Source organism: Brassica napus, chromosome C1, assembly GCF_020379485.1.
Source record: "Brassica napus cultivar Da-Ae chromosome C1, Da-Ae, whole genome shotgun sequence".
Classification (NCBI taxonomy): domain Eukaryota; kingdom Viridiplantae; phylum Streptophyta; class Magnoliopsida; order Brassicales; family Brassicaceae; genus Brassica; species Brassica napus.
In genome coordinates this window covers 34,855,451-34,879,084 of record NC_063444.1, presented here as the reverse complement: position 1 = coordinate 34,879,084, position 23,634 = coordinate 34,855,451, and the positions used below count along the sequence as shown (strand labels likewise).

The following is a 23,634-nucleotide window of genomic DNA, read 5'->3' as shown; positions in this document are numbered from 1 at the left end:
ACAAGATTGATGGGCATTAAAACAGATTATAATTTGGCTGAAGACTGTGTGGATGCGATTGCTGATTTTGTAAAAGGTATTCTACCCGAGGATAATGTAGCTCCTGGTTCATACTACGAGGTTCAGAAACTCGTAGCTGGTCTTGGTTTATCGTATCAGGTAATAGATGTATGCAGCGACAACTGCATGATTTATTGGAGGGCGGATGAACAGCGGGTTACATGCAAATTTTGTGGAAAGCCTCGTTATAAAGATACGAGTGGAAGAGTTCCAGTGCCATATAAAAGGATGTGGTATTTACCTTTGACGGAAAGGTTGCAGAGGTTGTATCTGTCTGAACGCACAGCGCAACCAATGAGATGGCATGCGGAGCACTCAACAGATGGTGAGATCAGACATCCTTCAGATGCAAAAGCGTGGAAGCATTTCCAATCAAAGTATCCCGACTTTGCGTATGAGAGAAGAAATGTCTACCTTGGATTATGTACTGATGGTTTCAGTCCGTTTGGCAAGAGTGGAAGACAGTATTCTCTATGGCCCGTCATTCTTACACCATACAACCTCCCCCCAAACTTGTGCTTGCGACGAGAGTTTTTGTTTCTCTCGATTCTCGTTCCCGGACCAGAGCATCCTAAGAGATCACTTGATGTGTTTCTTCAGCCACTAATATATGAGTTGCAACAACTATGGGCTCAAGGTGCTGAAACATACGATGTTTCGTGTAAAGAAAACTTTCAAATGCGGGCAGTACTAATGTGGACAATAAGTGATTTTCCAGCATATGGTATGTTGTCTGGATGGACAACGCATGGAAGGCTATCATGTCCATATTGTCAAGATAACACTGATGCTTTCCAACTAAAGCACGGAAGGAAAACGTGTTGGTTTGACTGTCACAGGAGATTCCTACCACCTGATCATCCATATCGTAGGAGTAGGAATTTGTTTACGAAGAACAAGAGGGTGTTTGACAGTCCACCTCCGGAAATTTGTGGGAAAGATTTGAAGATACAACTAAGAGATTTTGGTGCAGAAAGGACGCCAGAAGTCGGTGGACATGAGCGTTTTCCGGTAGATGCTGTTGGAGAACTACATAACTGGCACAAAAAAGTATTTTCTGGGATCTGCCATACTGGGAGGATCATCTGCTAAGGCATAATTTAGATGTCATGCATATTGAGAAGAACTTTTTTGACAATCTCATGAACACGATCCTTAATGTTCAAGGTAAAACAAAGGATAATTTGAAGTCAAGACTGGATTTAGTCGATATATGTGCTCGTTCAGAACTTCATGTTGATGAGAATGGTAGGGCTCCTTTTCCCATATACCGACTTGATGCAGCGGGAAAAGATGCGTTCTTTGATTGGATTTCAAACGATGTGGAATTTCCAGACGGTTACGCATCAAATTTGCGTAACTGTATCGACAGAAAGGAAGGAAAGTTTACTGGCTTGAAAAGCCACGATTGCCATGTAATGATGCAGCGCCTCCTTCCGTTCGCCTTCAAGGAACTATTACCACGAAATGTTCATGAAGCAATTGCAGGGATAAGTGGTTTCTTCCGCGATTTATGCACGAGATCAGTGACTCTTGAAGGTATTGAAAATTTGAAGACTAACATAGCCGTGATTCAGTGCAACCTTGAGAAGATATTTCCTCCCTCATTTTTTGATGTTATGGAGCATCTTGTTATTCACCTGGCAAGAGAATTGGAACTTGGTGGTCCTGTGCAGTATAGATGGATGTATCTGTATGAGCGGTATATGTTCCATTTGAAGAAGATGGTGAAAAATTTAAGTAGGGTGGAAGGTTCTATAGTCGCACAGATGATCAATGAAGAAACTTCAAACTTTGCCGAGTACTACTTTCCAGCAGAAGTTCAGACCAAAAACAGAAGACCTGCTCGGCATGATGATAGAGGCGAACGGGCAACATATCATGTTACGGTTCCAGACATTTTCACAGACGTTGGACGACTTAGCGGAAAACCAAAGGACCGTCGACTTACTGAGCAGGAGCGCAGTCATTTGCAAACATATTTGCTCACCAACTGCGAAGACGTTCTTCAATATGAGAGGTAAATAAATGAGCTTACAAATTTTTATTTTAACAAGTTGAAATTTAAATCTTAATTAATTACATTATTGTCATCATATACAGGATTTTCATGGCAGAAAAGCGGTTCGAGTATAGATACGCCACAGAGGACGAACTAGAAGAAATGAAGCAGAGAGAATTTACTGGATGGATGTTTACTTATGTGAGTGCTTTAAACAAATTAAAATATATTTTATCACATATTTATACTAATTCACATTTATTGATATAATATATATATATGTGCTATTAATAGGTGTCTGCTGGTTTGGCCAGAGGTGAAACATTTGACGATTGGATACGTGAGATGGTCGTTGGACCAAACTTTGTTGTGAAGTCATATCCGAGATTTTGTACTCGAGGATATGCATTCACAACTCAGAAGAGGAGACGTTCGAGTACGACTTATGATGCTGGCGTTTGTTCTGCATCAGGAGATGATGTATACTACGGACACATACATGAGATTTTGGAAATCAAGTATTTGGGCATGGTTGGATTGCGCTGTACTGTTTTCTATTGTGATTGGCACGACAACACCCCAGATCGAGGTGTGAGAACAGATGCATTTGGTGTTACATCAGTAAATTCGAGGCGAAAGCTGCAATATTATGATCCTTTCATTCTTGCTTCCCAGGCCGATCAGGTAATTAAATGTTAATTATTCAGAATGATTCATCATCATGTGTATTAATTTATAATTTTTCTAAATGTTACAGGTTTGTTATATCAAGTACCCCCGGGTAAGGAACAGAGATGATCCATGGGTTACTGTTACAAGACTCAACCCGAGAGGCCGAGTTCAGGGAAGTTCTGAGCTGGAAGACCCACTACAACCAAGCACATCCGGCAACTGTAGTGCAGCAGAAGATTTAGCTGGAGTTGGCCTTGTAGTCGATTTAACCGACTTTGGAGAGGAAGCCGTCGTTCACGTAGAGGATGAACCAGTGATTGGAGAGTTTCACCAAGATCCAGATTCAGATTCATCTGGTGATGATGACTCGGAAACAGACTACCATTGAACTTATTTTTTTTTTTTTTAAGAAATACCGAGGAAATTCCGAGGAACACTTGATATAACCTCTTTCCTCGGATAATAGTTATTTGGTTTATCTAGCAAGGCAAAGCTGAATACGAATTAAAAGCTACACAAAACACAACCAAATAAAACAAAGAAACCATGTAAAAGAAATACGAACTCATAATTAAGAAACCTAAAAAAAAACTCAGTTCAAAATTAACAGAAAATAAGACCATAAAACGTTAGAATAGAAAAGAAAATAAAATAGCCGGTGATAGCTCCTACTCCTCGTCTCCTGCTCCAGATGTTCCTGCATCGTTGGGTCTCTTGGACCTCTTTCTTACCCTGTGTGTACCACTCGAACCCGAACCAGAGCTGGATGGAGAGTTGTCCCGATGAACTACATCATCCTTTTGGCAACGACACGGCCTGATACGTGAAATGGCAGCCCAGATCTTGTGTAGCATGTCGTTGTTTGTCTTTATGCTCTGATCTCTCCAATGTTGTTGCTGGCGCGAAGTGGCGTTCGGTGGAAGCTCTTGCAGCTTGTACTGGCTGGAGTCTGATGGGAGTAGCTGATGGGGTTGTGAATCATCTGGAATGGCTTGTGCAGCCTCATCTTGTCCTTCTTCATCAACCACGCCCTTGCCTTTGGTCTGATATTTTGGCGTGAAGAAGGATGGCTTGTCTACTAGTGCGGTAGCAGGGGGTAGGAACTCAACTGCAGCCTCTGAAAGTAGAGCAGTCAGGCCGATCTGAGGCAGGTGGCAGTAGAGTGTTTTCTTCGCTCGGTCCTGGAATACGTAGACGTAAGGACCATCCCGATGGATCCTCGAGTGGGGACCAGCTATGAACTCCTTACTTACTAGAGAAATGACATCCAGGTAGTTCCAAGCAATGTTGTTCGATCTGTCCAGTGCTACCTGCTGGTTCTCGCAGTCTACACCCACATGTCTAAGGATCCGAGTAATCACTGCACCAAATCCACATGCATTGCTCTTGGATTTGGTTACTTTCCCCTTGTATCCTGCTAAGTTTGCGGCCAGCACCGCTCCCATGTTGAAGGCAGTAGCAGGTGGGAATGTAGAGTTTCCAAATGCCGGTAGCAAATGCCTCACACCTTGGTACAGGAGGCACAACTCCCATTGCGTGACTGATGCGGCTGTGGTTGTCCCGTATAGCAATGAGCCAATGAGGCGTGTCGCATATCTCAGTACTGGGCTCCGGATAAGTGACTCCTTTGCCTGAGAAGATCTATAAACCCCTGTGCCAATCGTTTCCCAGAAGTTCAACAGCTCTGAAGTCCAATAAAGACCAGATGTCCTCTCCCCCGCACTCAATCCAAATAGTCCGCAGAGGTCTGTGAAAGATACCTCATAGTATACTTTCTGCACTACGAATGCCAGAAAACCTTCCTGATGGCTATCATCGGGACGGGTGACGTATGCGGATGCTATGAACTGGCGTACCAACTCCGGATAAGTGGGTTCCTTGAGGTTGCATAGTTGGCCTAGACCCATGTTCTGGAACAGTCCTTCAATGTCTGCTTTGATTCCCAATATTGTCATCGTCTCAGGACATGCTAGTTGTGTAGCCGGAACGGCTACCTTCTTCATGTTGTTGTAGTGGGTGGTATCAGACTTATCCCACTTCTTTGGCCTTTGCTTCTCCAGCTGTGACGAACCCTCTTCTTGTGTGTTTTTCTTTGCTGATGTTTTCGTGCGCTTCATTCTCTACAAAATAGAATCATTGCTCTCAACATGGTTATAATCAATTAAGAACTCAAAGCAACATGAAAATGAAAAGCGAAATCGAGTTGTGATAAAAAAAAACGAAATTGAAAAAAATTCTCTATCCCTAAATCATCTCAAATCATGTTCCAAACTCGTTGATCACAGACAATTGTGTTCTATTCCATGTTTAAACATCTGTTTCATGCATATTTGATCAAGGAATCAACACGGAAATAAGAAATTCACAAAACCCAAAAAATTGCTCAAGAACACGATTTCAGAATGTGGAGATTCGCGGAGTATACCTGTCTTAGGGTGAAGACGAGTGTAGGAATCAGGTAGAGCTCGAAAAATCAAGTGGAATAGAGCCCAAAATTGTTCAAATCGGATGATTATAGAGAGAGAAAGGGGGGGGGAATTATAGGGGAAATCGGAGGGGATGAGAGTTCTAAGGTTTAGATCCAAAAAAGGTCGGGTTTTGCCTTATAATTCTGTTTTCCGAACACGCATCGATCGATGCGTTTTTGTTCTATAACGCATCGATCGATCACATTCTTACGGCCCGGGCCATCTTGGTAATCGATCGATGCGTTTTTGTTCTATAACGCATCGATCGATGCGTTTTTAAAAAAACATACAAGATTTTCCGAGGAAATTCCGAGGAACAATTCAGATTGTCGATCGATCGATGGGATACTCTCATCGATCGATCACAATCTTACGGCCCGGTCCATCCTAGTAATCGATCGATGCGTTTTTGTTCTATAACGCATCGATCGATGCATTTTAAAAAAAAACATACAAGATTTTCCGAGGAAATTCCGAGGAACAATTCAGATTGTCGATAGATCGATGGGATACTCTCATCGATCGATCACAATCTTACGGCCCGGTCCATCCTAGTAATCGATCGATTTGTTTTTGTTCAAAAACGCATCGATCGATGCGTTTTTAAAAAAACATACAAGATTTTCCGAGGAAATTCCGAGGAACAATTCAGATTGTCGATAGATCGATGGGATACTCTCATCGATCGATCACAATCTTACGGCCCGGGCCATCTTAGTAATCGATCGATTTGTTTTTGTTCAAAAACGCATCGATCGATGCGTTTTTTTTTTAAAAAATTACGTTTTGAAACCCCAAACACTAGTTCGTCGGAATTTCCTCGGAATATTCCGAGGAAATTCCGAGGAAGAAGAGGGTTTCCTCGGAGTTCCCTCGGAATAATCCGAGGAAATTCCGAGGAAATAGGGTTTTTAAACCGAAAACAACGTTTTGCCGTTTGAATAACACCTATATAACCCTTATTAAGTGTCTTACGTTCATTATGAAGTCAAAATTTGTTCCTTACCGTATAATTAACACTTTTCCGATTGTATGAACGAAATCTCGCAACATAAGAGAAACACTTATACCTTTTAATGAACGGTAAAGGGAATACTTTCAATTAGTTTTGAAATTTGTTATTTCATGGTTTATGCTCATGTATACAAAGAATCCTCAATGGTATGCATTACAATTGTATAAGAAATGAAATACGGCAAAAAAAATTGATGTTTTGAAACCCCAAACACTAGTTCCTCGGTATTTCCTCGGAATATTCCGAGGAAATTCCGACGGATATTTTACTATCTGTCGGAATTTCCTCGGAATATTTTCATTTTACCGGGCAAATATTTCGCGAAAATTGAAATTAGAATTCCGACGGAATTCCGACGGATAATGTCCGTCGGACCCTAGGTTTTATAACCACGAGCCCCTTCTTCTTCCCCATTTCTCTCTTCTTCCTCTGCGCGACTCCTCTCTTTCTCTCCGGCGATTTCCCCCTGAAATCCGACGATATCTCCGGCGATCTCCCTCTTCTCTTACACAAATCATGTAAGGACCCTATCCCACTCTCTTAGGTTCTATTTGTTAGGTTTTTGTGTAGTTTTGATAGATTTTTGTTAGGGTGATTGGTTAGGATTGTGATTTGGTTGTATAATAGGTTTAGAATTGTGATTTGGTTGAATAATTTGTTTTGTTGAATTGATTTAGAATTTTTTTATAATTTTTTTATTTTTTGTATTTATAAAATCGATTTTTGTATATAAAATCGATTTTTGTATTTTACAAAACGATTTTTCTATATAAATTCGTTTTTTGGATTTTACAAAAAAAATTTCTATATAAATTCGATTTTTTGGATTTTACAAAACATTTTAAATATCTATAAACTTTTTTTGTGATTAAATACTATTATTTGGGATTTAAAAATATTTTCATATATATATATTATTAAAACTATTTTTTTGTAATTATTAAACAATTTTTATTTATTAAAACTATTTTTTGTTTATTAGAACTATTTTTATATATTTATTAAAAAAATTTAATATATATAAATCTTTTTCTGTGATTAAATTATTTGGGATTTTTTTTTAATAAAAAAAATTAATTTATATATTTCTGTATTTATTAAATATATTTTTTAATTTACAGGTCTCATGATGATCAGACCCGGCCTCGACAGCGTCGTGGTCGTGGTGGTACGGGGAGCCAGTCTCGGGATTCCAGCCATTTTCAGGATTCCCCTTCGCCCCACAGCTCCAACCATACATCTCCCTCTGCTGCACCCGCTCATGCTCCTCTCGCTCCCGCTGCTGCATCCGCTCCTGTTCCTCCGGGTCCTCCGGGAGTGATGAGGGTTGCGGAGTTGGTTCAACAGCCCGGTCGTGACCATCTTCCGTATCCACATGGACGGGGTCAAACATGGTAATTAAACTTTTTTTTTTCTTTTAATTTGGATTCATTATTAACTGTTTGTTCTTTTAATAAGGTTCAACCGATCCGGGAACGGGATCAGCGCATGGATCAACCGTATGATGTACTCGGCCCTCGACAGTGGACATCCGACTTTCACTCACTTCCCAACCGACAAGCAGGTTCTGTGGTTTCGTCAGTTTGCGGTAAGTATTCTAATTTTTTACTTATATTTTTAATCTTTAATATAAATTTTCTACTAATTGTGTTTTTTTTTCAGCAAGAGTTCAACTGGAATTCCGATGAGACGCTCTTTATCTATCACCACTTCGTCCATAAAGTAATGGACAACTATGGGAAGCAGATCCACGAGTGGAAGAAGAAGTGGGAAATCAATAAGGTTCGATTTAATTTATTAAACAATTTTTTAATTTATTAAACTATTTTTTAATTTATTAAACTTTTTTTTTTTTTTTAATTAAAAGGTCCCAAAGTCGATGAACGACACGGTCTGGAAGGAGTTGTGTGCGCATTGGGATAAGGAGGAGACGAAAGAAACTTCTTCCACCAACTCCACCAACCGCAGGAGCGACCGTAAAGGGAAGGGCATCTACAAGCATAACTTGGGTGCTCAATCTATTGCCACTCTCGGAGATCGCATGGTAAGTTCAACCGCTTTTTCTTCAATTATTTGAGTTTCAGAATTTAAATTTATTGTGCATTTCTTCTAATTTCTAATGTTTCTTTAATTTTATGTTTTTTTTCAAGGCGGAAGAAAATGATGGCGAGCCGGTCGATGATCTCGCCCTAATGAGGAGGGCGTATACCAACAAGAAGACCGGCCAGATTGATGACGGTCTTGTGAGGGACGTGGTCGACCTGGTCCAAACTCAGGTGGTAGACGAAGTGTCTCAGCTTCAAACCGAGGATGACGCTTCGACGGCTTCGACCAACTTGTCCCGGTTTCGAATCAACGAAATCGTTGAATCCGTAAGTTCTTTTTTTTTTAAAGTTCAATTCATTTATTTCTTGGTTTAAATTTCTAAATTTGGCTTTTTTCTATTCAGTCGGTTCCAAAGAAGAAGGGACGTTTGTTCGGTTTGGGTCGTCGCACCCGGTCGGTTCCTCCTTCTTCTGCACCACCGCCCTTTGTTGATCCAGAAGTACTTACGGCTCAGTTGAAGGACAAAGATGATCGAATATCTTTGTTGGAGACCCAGATGGCGGCTCAACAGGCGGGCTATGAGGAACAGAGGAGGCTGAACCAGCAAATGATGGAGATGATGCAGAGGATGTACCCGAACGAGGTGTTCCCGGACGTGCCAGACCCGTAGTTTTTTTTTTCCCCAATCTCGGAATGTTTTATTTTTATTTGTGAAACTTTGAATATTAATTAATATGATTTCAATTTTACTTTTAATTTCATATTTTCGAATTTAAATTTCAGAAATTTTATTTTTTCAAAAAATTAATATTTTTTCAAAAAAATTAATATTTTTTACATTCCGAGGAAATTAATTATATTTTTCACTAGATCGATCGATGCGTTTTTGAACAAAAACGCATCGATCGATCCGTTTTTTTAAAAAATATAGCGAGGGACATTTCCCTCGGAATTTTCCGAGGGACAACTCCCTCGGAAAATTCCGAGGAACGGATCCCTCGGAAAATTCCGAGGAACGGATCCCTCGGAATATACCGAGGGAACAGTTCCTCGGAATAAACCGAGGAAAAAGTCCGTCGGTATACTCCTATCGATCGATGTATATATGTTCAAACACGCATCGATCGATGAACTTCCGAGGAATTATCCCGACGAAGTTCTACCTCGGTATATTCCGAGGACTTTTCCGACAAACAAGGGAAATTCCGAGGGATTTCAGAGGAAAAAAGAAATTCCGAGGAATTATTTCCGACGAGGTGTTTCGTCGGAATAACGATATTCCGACGAAATTCTGACGATTTTTTCCCTCAGAATCCTTGATGTTTTCTTGTAGTGTCAAAATACGTTGCAAGGTCCGGGTTTGCACTCCGTATCTCAACCATGTACCGGTCAAAATCTGAAACCGTATGAGCATAAGCAGCACCTTTCACAAAGTATAAGAGATGTTTCTCTTTATACTTTTTGACAATGTTCTCTTGAAGGTGATAATAACATATTCCTCGGGTTGCCCAAGGAAACACCTTATCACACGCACTTTTAATGGCCATGTGCCGGTCGGAGACTATCACCAGAGGCTGCTCATCAGATACACAACTAGCCAATTTTGTGAAAAACCATTCCCAAGAAGGTTCATCTTCAGAATCTACGATCCCAAAAGCCAATGGAAATATCTGAAAATTCCCATCTTGTGCGGCTGCAACTAACATAACACCTCCATACTTCCCACTTAGGTGAGTCCCATCCACCACAATGACTCTTCTCTGATACTTAAAACCTTTGATAGAAGCTCCAAAAGAGAGAATTAGATACTTAAATCTATTGATAGAATCAAGTTCTATAGCCGTGATAGAATCGGGATTTGCTAAGGAGATTTGCTCGAGATATGATGGCAGACGCGAATACCCATCTCCTGCTGATCCTCTCACCAATGTTTGTGCATATAAAAGTGCTCTGTATGAAGTGGTGTAATCAAGCGTCATGCCAAACATGTTCTTCATTGCATCAGTGATATGCTGCGGATTCAACCCATCAATGATTCCAACACGATCAATGAAAAGCCTACCAACATACTTCGGAGTACAGTGTCTCCGCTGAGCGAGTCGGTCTCCCGGTTATTAGCTCCAAAAGTACAACACCAAATGAGAAAACGTCAGACTTTTCTGTAAGCTTTCCACTAGCAGCATATTCAGGAGCCAAATACTAAAGTACCAAAAAACAAAATTTAAGGATTTGAAGACACTTTGCAAATTGTACATATGTACATATTTTGCTTGAAGATTCTTTTACCCAAAGGTTCCCATCACGCGTGTAGATACATGAGTGTTTGTATCCAAGGCAATCTTGGCAAGACCAAAATCAGCAACCTAAAAGATAGAAGAGAGCTAGTGACACAATACAAACAAACTTCACCTAAATATAGTGCTAAGTTACATACATGTAACGCTTTAATGAAAATACATATATAAGAAAAGATAAATTATATATGCATTTATACCTTTGCTTCAAACTTGAAATCAAGCAATATGTTTGCCGCCTTGATATCACGGTGGATGATTTTAGGATTACCTGCAAATTATATATGAATGTCTTGTATATTTTAAACAGTTATACATATTTTTTCATACCATATATATAGTACTTACAATTTTCATGAAGATACGACAATCCTTTGGCAGAACCAACAGCAATCTTCAATCTTGAGCTCCATGCTAGTGGAGGCCGTCCCTTCCCTGTCACAAGATCAATTCCCCAAAGAAAAAGAAACATCAATAATATCTATACTATTAAAGCAGGATCCTATTGTCATAATTACCTTAGGGGCATGTTTCCTTCAGTAACATTGCATGTTTCATTAAGGGCAATTAAGTAATATTAATAACAAATCTATATTGGGTCATTATTTATGGATCCAGCCCAAATCAAATCTCTCTGGGGCCATTTGGGCCTATTAAAAAATCAGATTCAATTCTCACCTTTTTTTTTCCTTTGGACCATTGAGTCCAAGTTCAAATATTTTTTTTTCAACTATTCTTAATTATTATTTTTTCTTTTCTTAATATAATTTAAGCATTCATAAAAATAATTGAATTTTTTTATTGAAAAGTATAAATCTTTATTAAAAGTATATAATTTTTTAATTAAAATATTAACCCCATAATAAAATTAATTTATCAGAGTTATACCAACTTAATTCATTAAAAAAATAAAGTTTAATTTTTTAACATAAATAGTCATTTAAAATGAAATACGATAAATAAAGATAAATTTTTAAGTCTTTTATAAAATAAAACACAAATATATGAAAATGTGACATTTACTAAATATTTGTCAATTGAAAAAAAAAACAAAAATAAACCCGCGCTTTGAAAGCGCGGGTCAAAATCTAGTAAAACATTAAAGCATATGTAAAATCATAGAAGAGTTTAGTCAGGGCCGTGCCTGACTTTTTTGGGCCCCCAAGTACAAAATATATTTTTGGCCCTTCAATTACTTATCATGGAAAAACATTAAAATTTATGGGGCAAAAAATTGAACCCCCAACCCTTTGTAGGAAAGAATTGGATATCTATACTATTAAAGCAGGATCCTATTGTCATAATTACCTTAGGGGCATGTTTCCTTCACTAACATTGCATGTTTCATTAAGGGCAATTAAGTAATATTAATAACAAATCTATATTGGGTCATTATTTATGGATCCAGCCCAAATCAAATCTCTCTGGGGCCATTTGGGCCTATTAAAAAATCAGATTCAATTCTCACCTTTTTTTTTCCTTTGGACCATTGAGTCCAAGTTCAAATAATTTTTTTTCAACTATTCTTAATTATTATTTTTTCTTTTCTTAATATAATTTAAGCATTCATAAAAATAATTGAATTTTTTTATTGAAAAGTATAAATCTTTATTAAAAGTATATAATTTTTTAATTAAAATATTAACCCCATAATAAAATTAATTTATCAGAGTTATACCAACTTAATTCATTAAAAAAATAAAGTTTAATTTTTTTAACATAAATAGTCATTTAAAATGAAATACGATAAATAAAGATAAAATTTTTAAGTCTTTTATAAAATAAAACACAAATATATGAAAATGTGACATTTACTAAATATTTGTCAATTGAAAAAAAAAACAAAAATAAACCCGCGCTTTGAAAGCGCGGGTCAAAATCTAGTAAAACATTAAAGCATATGTAAAATCATAGAAGAGTTTAGTCAGGGCCGTGCCTGACTTTTTTGGGCCCCCAAGTACAAAATATATTTTTGGCCCTTCAATTACTTATCATGGAAAAACATTAAAATTTATGGGGCAAAAAATTGAACCCCCAACCCTTTGTAGGAAAGAATTGGACAAAGACCAGTATAACTAACTACACTTTGTTAAAAAAATTGGCCCTTAAAATATTTATATACATCAGGGCCCCAAGCGTGTGCTTGATCAGCCTATAGTCAGGCACGGCCCTGAGTTTAGTGTTTGTCTAACCATGGAGGTGAAACTCGAGAGTGTTGTTCGGAGCAAACTCATAGACAAGCAATCTTTGCGCATCAGCGATGCAATAACCGACAAGAGCAACCAAATGCATGTGGTCAATGCTACAAGCAGAGCTACTCCTCCGATGGCTATTCCAACTACCACTCCCGTTGATAATCCTCCGGGAGAGGAAGCCGGAGGCGGTGGAGAAAAGCCTGGGGTGATAGATGGAGTTCTAGGAGATCCTCCGCCTGGGGGCCTCGGTGGAGGTGGAGGGCTCCGAGTTACTGGCCGAGGCGGAGGGGGTGTGGAGGGAGACGGAGGCGGAGGGGGTGTGGAGGGAGACGGAGGCGGAGGCGGAGACGTTGGATTAGTGAATGGCGGCGGTGGAGAAGGGGTCAAAGGTGTTGGAGTGGCGGGAGACGGTGGCGGAGGAGAAGGCGGCAAGGGAGAAGACGGAGGTGGAGGCGTCAAATCGGTGGATTGCGACGGAGGAGGAATGGCGGTAGGCGGTGGCGGAGGAGGCGTTAGGGGAGTTGTGGGAGGATCGGCGGTAGGCGGCGGAGGAGGTATCACGGGAGTTGTAGGAGGTGTGGCGGTAGGCGGCGGAGGAGGAGGCGTCAGGGGAGGTACAGGAGGAATGACGGTAGGCGGGAGAGGAGGTGACAGAGTAGCACTCGGAGACGGCGCCGATGACATTTCTTCCCACAAGTTTAAAAAAAAAACTAAGCCCCAGAAGTAGAAAATGGAGAATGATGAAAAAACGGGGGAAAGATATGTATGTGAACCACCTCTTGGTGGCCTAGTGGTAGGCGGACACCAGTGAGCTAATCGACCTGAGTTCGAAGGCACCCCACTACGGTTAAATCACTAGGTGGCCACCCGGGCCCACCCTGCTACTTCTGGGGTGGAAATGACGTGGCTGCTGTGGGCCTCGAGGGATGTCTGGGCCCCGGCCTGGGACCCTCGGTTAACAAAAAAAAAAAAAAAAAAAGATATGTATGTGATCTGCTACCACCTAGACGTGAGTTGAGTACGGACAATGGAGATGTTTTGGGGACAGACGATTCTGTCCATGTCATTTTATCGGTTTATTTATTTTGGAAAATATATAAATGCACTTTATGGTCATTTAAAATTCAAAACAAAAAGCCTTTGGTCAAAAAATATATATATACAGACGAACTCCTCAACATTTACTATTTCTTTCAATATCAAATTTATGACGAATTCTTCTTAAACTATATTATATTGCATAGTGTATAATGCGTACCAGATGTATGTATGGAAGATAGTTGGGAGTTGGGACTCTTCTTGATCAAGATTAAGCAAAGAATGGAGAGTGCACCGGCACAAATTCAAGGCCACCTATGCAGCTATGCTCTGATTTGTTATTACTATACTATCTAACATCAAGTTACACCAAAATAATCCAGTAAAATTAAAATGGACAACAAATAAATTTTTTTCTAGCCAAATTCCATCAAAGATTCTTAATAATAGGCCAAGTATACAATGAGAGTCGGTCATATTTTCCAGATGATGTTTTTGACATTCAGATAATAATATAGTAAATATAACAATTGTTATTATTGAGTTAGTCAATGGCATTTTGTGTTTTCTAGTTTAAAACAACCCACCACATAGGCCTGGGACTTTTATCCGAGATCCGGATTCGATCCGAGATTCGATCCGGATCCGATTCGAAAATCTGGATATCCGGAGGGGCCGAATCCGGATCCGGATAGTAAAATGTTGGATCCGTCAAAGCCGGATCCGGATCCGGATACCTTAATTTTTAATCCGGATCCGTAAGTTTTATTAATAACTATTTCAAAAATAGTAATATCTATATATACAAATTAATTTATTTAATATATTTTTATTTTTATAATAGTATATATAAATTTTATGTAAATTTTGTAATATTATACATAGAAATAATTAAAAACATTATATATTTTTTTATTTTTAAATTATTTTTAATATTTTTATATATTAATATTATTTTTTATTTATTTTAAGGATCCAAATCCGGATCCGGATATCCGCCGGATATTACAATTTTTAGAAGGATATCCGACAACCGGATATCCGAGAACCCCAGATCCAGATAAGGATAATAAAATTATGGATCCGCCGGATAAGAATCCGGATTCGGATACTTTAAAATTGCCCGGATATCTGATCCGTCTTTGGCCAACCACCACACGCTTATTCTAGAAAAACAGAAGTCAACGGCATAATTACAATTTATAATTTGGTGCAATTTGGTCTGGTCAATTTTTTGTCAAATTGGTTCCACTTTCTGTTGAACCTTCAAACTATTGGGCTGGATCTTCAAATCAGGCTTGGACAAGGGCGAAATTCATCTCTAACATTAATTCATTCTGGAACCCCCCTGGACTGGAAATTGTAAGAGCAAGATTAACCATAGAACCTCTAATAGGTTCTTAATTAATTTTAAATCAATAGATTTAGGTTAAGAACTTACGTTAAGAAACCCCTCATTTTAACAGCTCCAATGGTAGGTTCTTAATTAGCGGTTCTTAAGGAAAAAAAAATTTAAGAATTTTTTTATTAAAGATAAAATTTATTTATTAAATAAAACATATTACAAAATAACATTTTAAACATTGATTTAAATAAAAACATTAAAACAAAGATTAGTAAAATAAACGAGAATAATTTGAAAGAAGCATCCGAGCATAGTTGTTGTATTCATCACGTCCGAATTTACGCCATATATGTTCAACCAAATCAGCTTTCAGTTGTTGATGCATTTGTTTATCACGAATTGTAGTTCGAACACCCATCTGGTTGGCGAAATTTGTAGGGATGTCTGTAGAATACGTGAACTTCTGTTGTCTTCCGATTGTTGGAACTCTGAAATATCATATTGAGTGTATCCATCTCGTTCGTCTTCTACGATCATATTATAGAGTATGATACATTCTCTCATAATCTTCCCAATCTTGACTTTATCCCAAAAAAATACTGGATTTTTAACAATGGCAAAGCAAGCTTGCGAGACTCCAAAAGCACGCTCGACATCTTTTCGGACATCTTCTTGATGTTGAGCAAATAAAACCGCTTTCGGTCCTTGTGGTATTGGAATAGATTGAATAAAAGTTGCCCATTTCGGATAAATGCCTTCAGTGAGATAGTAAGCCATACGATACTCTCTTCCATTAACAGAGAAGATAACTTGCGGAGCTTGACCCGTTATTATGTCATCAAAAACAGGTGAGCGATCAAGAACATTTATATCATTTAAGGTACCTGGAGGGCCAAAAAACGCATGCTATATCCATAGATCGTATGAAGCAACCGCCTCTAAAACGATTGTCGGTTTTCCCGAACCACGCGAATATTGACCTTTCCAAGCGGTGGGACAATTCTTCCACTTCCAATGCATACAATCGATGCTTCCTATCATCCCGGAAAATCCACGATGCTTTCCAATATCAAATAGACGTTGAAGATCAGCCGGTGTTGGTCTTCTTAGGTACTCATCGCCGAAGAAATTTATTATTCCTTCCACAAAATTTTCCAAGCATGACCGAGTAGTTGTTGAACCGAGCCGGAGGTATTCATCAACCGCATCAGCCGTAGTACCATATGCCAAGACACGAATAGCTGCTGTACATTTTTGAAGTGTAGACAGACCAAGCCTTCCGAGACCATCTGGTCTTTGTTGAAAGAATTCCATTTCATTGGACAGTCGATCAACAATTTTCATGAACAACAGCTTCCTCATTCTAAATCGACGGCGGAATAGATTATCCGGATATGTTGGAGTTTCACAGAAATAATCATTCCACAGACGAAGATTGTCTGCTTCACGGTTTCTTTTGATATAAACTCGTTTTTTCCTTCTTCTCCTTTCTTCTTGTTGCTCATCATGATTAGTGAAAACATTCTCGAAAGTTTGACAAAATATTGATCAAAATATTGATCAAAATATTGATCAAAGCGTTGATCAAATGTTTCATCTTCTAATTCATCAAAACTATTATGAGAAGAGGATGCCATAAATAAGTTCAAATTTTTTTAATGGAACTTATTGTTTTAGTGAATGAGAAGAATAGAGAATGAGAAGAATGGAGATTGAGAAGAATGAGAAGATGGTGGCGAGGTTTGAGAAGTATGAGAAGATGGTGGAGAGGTTTGAGAAGTATGAGAAAAAGGTGGAGAGGTGTGATGCTTATGGTATGAGAAACAAGATGGCTTCATGAAAATGAGAGAACAATAAGTTTGTTAAATACAAATGAGAGGTTTGAGAAGTATGATACTTGATACAACACATGACACAAAAATTCAAACACAATAATACAAACACAAAAATACAAACACAAAAACACAAACACAACTTGTCCGTGACACAAAAATTCAAATAGAAACAGAAAGCAACACAAGGACTACAGACAGCACATGACACAAAAAATACAAATCTTACTGCTTTCCTTGTTACACAAGACACATGAATACACAAGTACACGACACACTACTGCTCTCACTGCTCTCACCCCGTGAATAGACAAGCACTCTCACTGCTCTCACTCCGTGATTATTCCACTGCTCTCACACTTGTTTGACCTGAAAGTATTGAAAGACAAGATACAAAACATCAATAAGTGTTTCTTTTAATTATTGAAAGACTAGAACTATTTATTCAAACTGAGACAAACAACAACTAATTATTCAAACAATAGACAGAAACATATTATTCAACTTCAGCAGAACAAACGAAGCAATTATATTGTTCAACGAGAGAAACAGAACAACACAACCATTTCAAGCATTCAACCCAAGAGACATAAACTTAAAAACAAAAAACAACAAACAACACAAGCACATGACTAGACCTTAAACTAGAACTAATTAGACATGAACTCAATAATGAGCTTCTTCTTCAATTCTTCTTCATAGTCAGCTAGTTCTTGTTTAGCGATTAGTGAGTCAAGTAGCCTCATCTTTGACAGCCTCTCTTTCGCAGCCAACTCATTTTTTTTGATACTCCTCATACCATGAAACTCATCCAGCACCTTACCCTCTGCCATCTTCTTCTTACCATGTCCCTTTGATGCCTTAACACCCGGTGGACGAATGGTTGCTTGCTCATCTTCACCAGTGCTGGTTTCAAAGGAGTGAGAGTTAGATGATTGTGCACTCTCATCACACTTCCTCCTTTTAGCGTTTCCTTGGGTTTTAGAACTAGACAGTTCACACCATTTCTCATCATTTCGCAACTCCTTCCATGCATGCTCAAGAGCGAACCTCTTTTTGTGGTTGTTGTAGAAGATCTCATGCGCATGTTTCAGAACATCAGTTTCATTTTGGCCGCTACTCTTCTTTCTACAGGCCGCTTCATACGCCCCACAAAACTTTTTCACTTGGTCGTTGATCTTCTGCCAATGCTGCTTACAATGAGAAGACTCTCTCAGTTCAGACCCTTTCACCTTGGGACTTGCCGCCAAGTATGCAGCAATCCTTTTCCAGAACGCACCAACTCTCTGCTCATTGCCAACAACCGGGTCTTTGCTTGTGTTTAACCAAGCGCTAATGAGGGAAACATCATCTATAGGCGTCCATGTCCTCCTCTTCTTACGCTCTGCAGGAGTCTCTTCTTCCGTTGGCTGACTGCTAAAGAGAGGGACTTGAGAGGAAGACACTTCGACACTGTCTTGAACATAACCAAAGACAGTGTCTTGCTGACTATTTAGAAGGTCAACAAAGTTTGACATAGGCCGATATGAATTGGAATCCATATCGTAATGTCTCAAGAGAGAAAGAATAGAAGAAATTCTTTTATGAAGAGAACAAGGAAAGAAGCATTGATAGATGGAAGAGAAGAATGACTTTTTTATAGAAGAGAAGAAGGAAATACACATTGATCACCATTGATCAACGCGTTCAACACCCAACCAGATGGAGATGACATTTATCTAACACATTAACCGCATCAGCTTTGATTTCTAACTAACCTCTTACATCTATTTATTACCCAAATCAGAGTTAAATCTATCACTAACCAGGACATTAATTACCACGGGTTTAACTAACACCAAAAGCACAATCAATTCAGTTCACACCAAAAGCACAATCAACACAGTCCAAATCTACATCAATCTGAGCCTAATTTATCAAACTTTCTATCTATCTAATTTGTCAAAGATATACGCTTTACCTATATTGAACTTGAAGTTGAGCATTGATGTCTCTTGAGCCGAACCCTCTTCTTCTGAACCATCTCATACGAACTTGATGTCTCTTGATCCGTTAGACGAACATTGATGGGACTCTCTCTTGATCCGAACCATCTCAACACACAAAGAAGAACACCAAATAAAATTGGATCAGAGGTGAACGATTTATTACTCACGATACATAACCAAATACAAGAGACAAATCATATGTACCAAAAAAATCAAAATCACAAATAATGCCCACAATCAAACACATGCATCAATTCAAAGATTCATACATAAAAAGAATACTCTGCTTTACCTTTCGATTCGTCGAGGTGAGCCGTGGAGAGAGAGATAGAGGTTCTCCACCGTCGAGGAGATCTGTCGAGCCACCGAGAGAGACGCCGCGATTCTTCGCCGAGAAGAGATGAAGAAACAGAGGCGGAGTCGTCGAGGAAAGTCGTCGATCAAAACGCGAGAAATGATGAGTCCACCGACGGAGACGAGGTTTCCACCGAGACCGAGAGAGACGCCGACGCCTGCAACAGATCGTTGAGAGATGGAGAAACAACGGCGGATTCGACGAGGAGATGGAGAGAGTCGCCGTTTCGCCCACGAGAAGGAGAGAGAGAAAGACGCGGTGTGATTTTGTCGAGAATGAGAGATAGATGGGCTCAAAATAGAACATGTGTCCAACAAGAGCCGGGTCTTGTTGGCCTTGATTAAGAAGCGATTCTTCTTAATTTGCCCATTTTTCTTTTTTTTTTTTAAATCCTAATTTCACTAAGCACCCCCCTTAAGCAACTCCGTTAATTGTGGTCTAAGGGGGAAATAATTAAACAACACATTTCATGTCATTTAGGTTATGGTAGACCTGGACCCTCCCTCTAAAACTAACGAGGACAGATTTCATGTTTTTTTTTTGGGATTCCTTGTTTTCGAAGTGTAAAGATTTGAGGATGTCTCGAGTCTAATTGAACTACGATTTCTATATGATACATGTATATTGATTTTGTAAAAGAATATTATTTCTTTCGTGTCTTTCCCTAGAGGTAAACCGACTCTCTAAAAAGAACCGCGATTCAGTTTGACCCAACAAAGTGATGCAGCAATTTACTTTACCACTTTCACTTCATTCTGATCGTCTTTTTTATTCAACTAAAATGTAAACTAAATTACTTTGTGCTGCCAGTTAAATACACATTCACATTACACAAACATATATATGAATACTACTTATGGACCCACTTTATTGTCTTCTTAGTAGAATATTGTAGACAAGAAAAATATCGACGCATGCAAAGCTGTTTATTATATTCAAGCCTCAAAACTCGAGTAGGCGTCTCATGACTCGTAGAAGCTCCAGATGTGACGTCATTTGTGGGAAATGCCCAATCGAGTTCTCGATAATCTCTACCGTGGATTTCCCTGTGATATTCTCTTGCATGAAATAGGCAACGGAGACAGGTACTATAACGTCATTTCCAGGCTGTATGACGTGGCAAGGAAGTGATACTTTGCCCAAAAGCTCTCTCTCGTCACTGCGAAACACTATCCTAGCTAAGGCAAGAGCCGTTTCGGGCTTCATCTTCTTAAGACACTTCTCAAACCATTGGACCGAGAGAGAGTCTCTTGAGTCGACCACTATGGGGGCGAAAGCAACCGCCCAAGCCTCGTAGTTGGTGGCAATGTTGGAGATGATCGCGTCAATGTCTTTTGGCTCAAACCCTCCTTTGTAACCCTCACTGTTTATGTACCTATAGATAATTTGTCTGGGTTACAATACACCTAAATAATTTCCACTTCAATCTGATAACTAGTAACATTACTATATTTGATCATCTAATTAATTTTTATAAGTACGTTGCATTAGTCATATATTTAGTCAAACATTATAAACTGTTTTTTTTTTTGCTAAATTTTGTTTTTTGGGTTTTTTGACAGTTCGAGTGTGTCATGTTAACATTATAAACTGTTGCAATAATTTATGGCCAACTTTTCCACCTACATGGCTATAACCATAACGAGTATATAATCATATCAATCAAAAATTAATAATTCATCCTTTTGCAGATATTTTATAAAATTGGAACGAAAGCAAGTAGTTGGAATAGTTTTGTTTTTGTTACTAATATTGACCATTCAAGTAATTTAATCTGATTCAATAATTTTCTATACCGGGGAGTAGACCGTTTAAAAGAGTGGTCCACGTAATATTGATATGTATAATATCTAATTATCTACAGTTGTATTTTTTTTTTTTTGTGGTCAAAATGTACAGTCTTGTATATGATTGGTTTCTTTATATGAATCTACAATAAATACATGATTATGTAGCAGGCATATATAGGAGAAAAGCAAAGTGTGATCATATGTCATATCCATGTAACAAGCTAGAAGCTGATCCTGACCACATGTTCAAGACGTGGCAATAGGACCAATAGTTACACTTCACTAGATGCAGATACCATCCACATAAAATCCATTAATTATCAGCTAATACAGTATATTATCGCAAAGCATATTATTTTTGATTAGCAAAAAAAGCATATTATTTTGTCTTCTTTCATGAAACACGTAATTTATCAGGAATATTGTACGATCGATGAGATGGTATAGCCTTTTAAATTTCGATTGCACGTGCTTAGGGCCGTGTTAGTTTACATGTCGCGATGTCGCGCGACCTGCGACCTGCGACCTGCGACTGATCGCAGGTCGCAGGTTGTTGTTCGTTTTGCTGTCGCGTAACATGCGACCTGCGATTAGTCGCAGGTTGTTGTTCGTTTTGATGTCGCGCGACTGATCGCGCGACCAGTCGCGGATTCCCATTTAAGTCGCCCGAAAAAACAACGACTAAAAATTAAGAAAATTTTGATCGCGCGACTGGTCGCAAGTCGCAGATCGCAGGTCGCGCGACACGTAAACGAACATAGTTTTAATCGCAGGTCGCAGGTCTAGTCGCAGGTCGCAAGTCGCAAGTCGCGCGACACGTATACGAACGTAATCTTAATCGCAGGTCGCAGATCGCATGTCGCGCGACACGTAAACATGGCCTATATCTCTCTCTCGAGTCCTGAGTGTAATCTTTTATAATTGTCAATCATCATCTTTTTTTTTTTTTGAAGGCTAATTGTCTCAATCATCTTTCTTATCTCATTTACAGATATATACGCATCTATTTATTTATTTTCCTTTTATGTATACACACACACACATGTACGTAATCATATCGACATAACTAGTTTACACACGTCTTTAATTTTCTCAATTTTCTTGGTTCTACTAACATGTTTCCACTTTTAACTATAATTAAGGAGAAGAGTTCATTTTATACATATATTTGATTTTCTCGATTCCCTTGCTTCTACAGACATGTTTTTCCCTTTTAGTTATAATTAAGGAGAAGCGTTAATTATTAGAGGTACTAAGAGTGAGCTTACCTGGGAGAAGCAGCGATAAGGACAAGATTTGTAAACAAGTCGGGTCTCTTAATAGAAGCAGCACAACCGATCATGCCAGACATGGAATGGCCTACGAACACAACGGGGCCAAACTTCAACTCCTCCATAAGAGAAATAAGATCGTCAGAGAAGGCATCAAATGAATTATACTTGGAAGGGTCATAAAGAGCTTGGTCTTTGATTGCTCCAGAGAAAGGCCAGTCAAAGACCAAAATTCTAAAAGATTGGGACAAGACCGGAATTATCTTCTCCCAAACCGACTGGTCGCCTCCAAATCCGTGTGCCAAGACCATTGACCTCTCACCAGAACCGATGATCTTGGCGTTCATAACGGCTGCGAGACCGGATATCTTCTGGTTAACCCCCATGCTTAACTATAAGAGTGATTTTAGAGATGAGACACAGGGCTTTGATATTTTGCGTATATATAAAGGGAGAAGAGAAATGGATTAGGTCTATATATGGTTCTAAATTGACATCCAACCACCGATTTTTATTAGGCTCGCATTTGGTACATCCAAACATTTATGGTCTTTTCAACAATGGCTGTATTTGTATTCATTGTCGATATACATAACATCTTTTAGGAAAAATCAATATTCATATATTAAACGAATCTTTACTTTTTGGTATTAAAAAGGTATAGTTTATCTGGACCGAAAGAAACATAAACTACTCTTGTTTGGACGTGTAAATTCATTTCACTATCGTGACGTGTAAATATCAAAAATTCAGCATGATTTTAACACATTAACAGTCTACCACATTATCATCTCTATTATTAAAAGAAAATTACCATTTTAAATTAGCCATTAGTTTTCAATGCTTATTTTTCTGTTTTATTAATGCATTTTTCTAAATTGACGTACAATAAATTAAATGTCATTTATTTCAAAAATACTTTCTATAATCTAGCTAAACATTAAATTATATTTAATCAATGCCAAAAAATAAAAAGATGTCCATTATTATGGGTTGGTATTTTAAATTTTGGTATAATTAACTATGTCAGAAAAAACACAAGAAAATGTTATAAAATACACATTATAGTAAATGATATATTGAATTTTATATCGAATAAATCAAATATAATCATAGATAACAACTATATTTTACATTAAAATTTTGATCCATAAAAAAATATATTTGCACGAACATACATGTCATATTTTAAAATATAGATGATACAATTGATGGATCAAAAAATAAAATAAAATTATTAATTATTAGTTATAAATTTATTTT

The 23,634-nt window shown here is 38.3% G+C and overlaps 3 protein-coding genes across 4 annotated transcripts; all 3 read right to left on the bottom strand.

The window, feature by feature from the left end:
* Positions 1-10,402: 10,402 nt before the first annotated feature.
* Positions 10,403-14,467, bottom strand: LOC125580962 (vegetative cell wall protein gp1-like). The gene is made up of 4 exons (XM_048746292.1): positions 12,750-14,467; positions 10,906-10,992; positions 10,758-10,828; positions 10,403-10,626 (listed from the first exon to the last, which is right to left on the bottom strand). Exons 1-2 carry the CDS (start codon positions 13,434-13,436, stop codon positions 10,972-10,974), a joined length of 708 nt encoding a protein of 235 aa, XP_048602249.1. The 5' UTR covers positions 13,437-14,467; the 3' UTR covers positions 10,403-10,626; positions 10,758-10,828; positions 10,906-10,971.
* Positions 14,468-16,978: 2,511 nt separating this feature from the next.
* Positions 16,979-22,954, bottom strand: LOC111213763 (probable esterase KAI2). Of its 2 annotated transcripts, XM_048746291.1 has the most exons (4): positions 22,369-22,954; positions 19,248-20,685; positions 18,928-19,060; positions 16,979-17,336 (listed from the first exon to the last, which is right to left on the bottom strand). In XM_048746291.1, exons 1-2 carry the CDS (start codon positions 22,755-22,757, stop codon positions 20,253-20,255), a joined length of 822 nt encoding a protein of 273 aa, XP_048602248.1. In that variant the 5' UTR covers positions 22,758-22,954; the 3' UTR covers positions 16,979-17,336; positions 18,928-19,060; positions 19,248-20,252. The 2 variants fall into 2 exon arrangements, with proteins under 2 accessions (XP_048602248.1, XP_022571313.1); XM_022715592.2 differs by having other exon boundaries at positions 18,928-20,685.
* On the bottom strand, positions 17,618-18,508 carry LOC111213762 (glutathione S-transferase T3-like). Its single transcript, XM_022715591.2, has one exon. It carries the CDS (start codon positions 18,506-18,508, stop codon positions 17,618-17,620), a length of 891 nt encoding a protein of 296 aa, XP_022571312.1.
* Positions 22,955-23,634: the final 680 nt, after the last annotated feature.

Coding starts and splice junctions, on each gene's coding strand:
- LOC125580962 (XM_048746292.1), bottom strand. CDS start 13,436: ATGTCATCGGCGCCGTCTCCGAGTGCTACTCTGTCACCTCCTCTCCCG. Junction 10,993..12,749: donor TCTCGAGTTTCACCTCCATG/GTTAGACAAACA, acceptor ATCTTGTGACAG/GGAAGGGACGGCCTCCACTA.
- LOC111213763 (XM_022715592.2), bottom strand. CDS start 22,757: ATGGGGGTTAACCAGAAGATATCCGGTCTCGCAGCCGTTATGAACGCC. Junction 20,686..22,368: donor CTTATCGCTGCTTCTCCCAG/GTAAGCTCACTC, acceptor AATTATCTATAG/GTACATAAACAGTGAGGGTT.
- LOC111213762 (XM_022715591.2), bottom strand. CDS start 18,508: ATGGATTCCAATTCATATCGGCCTATGTCAAACTTTGTTGACCTTCTA.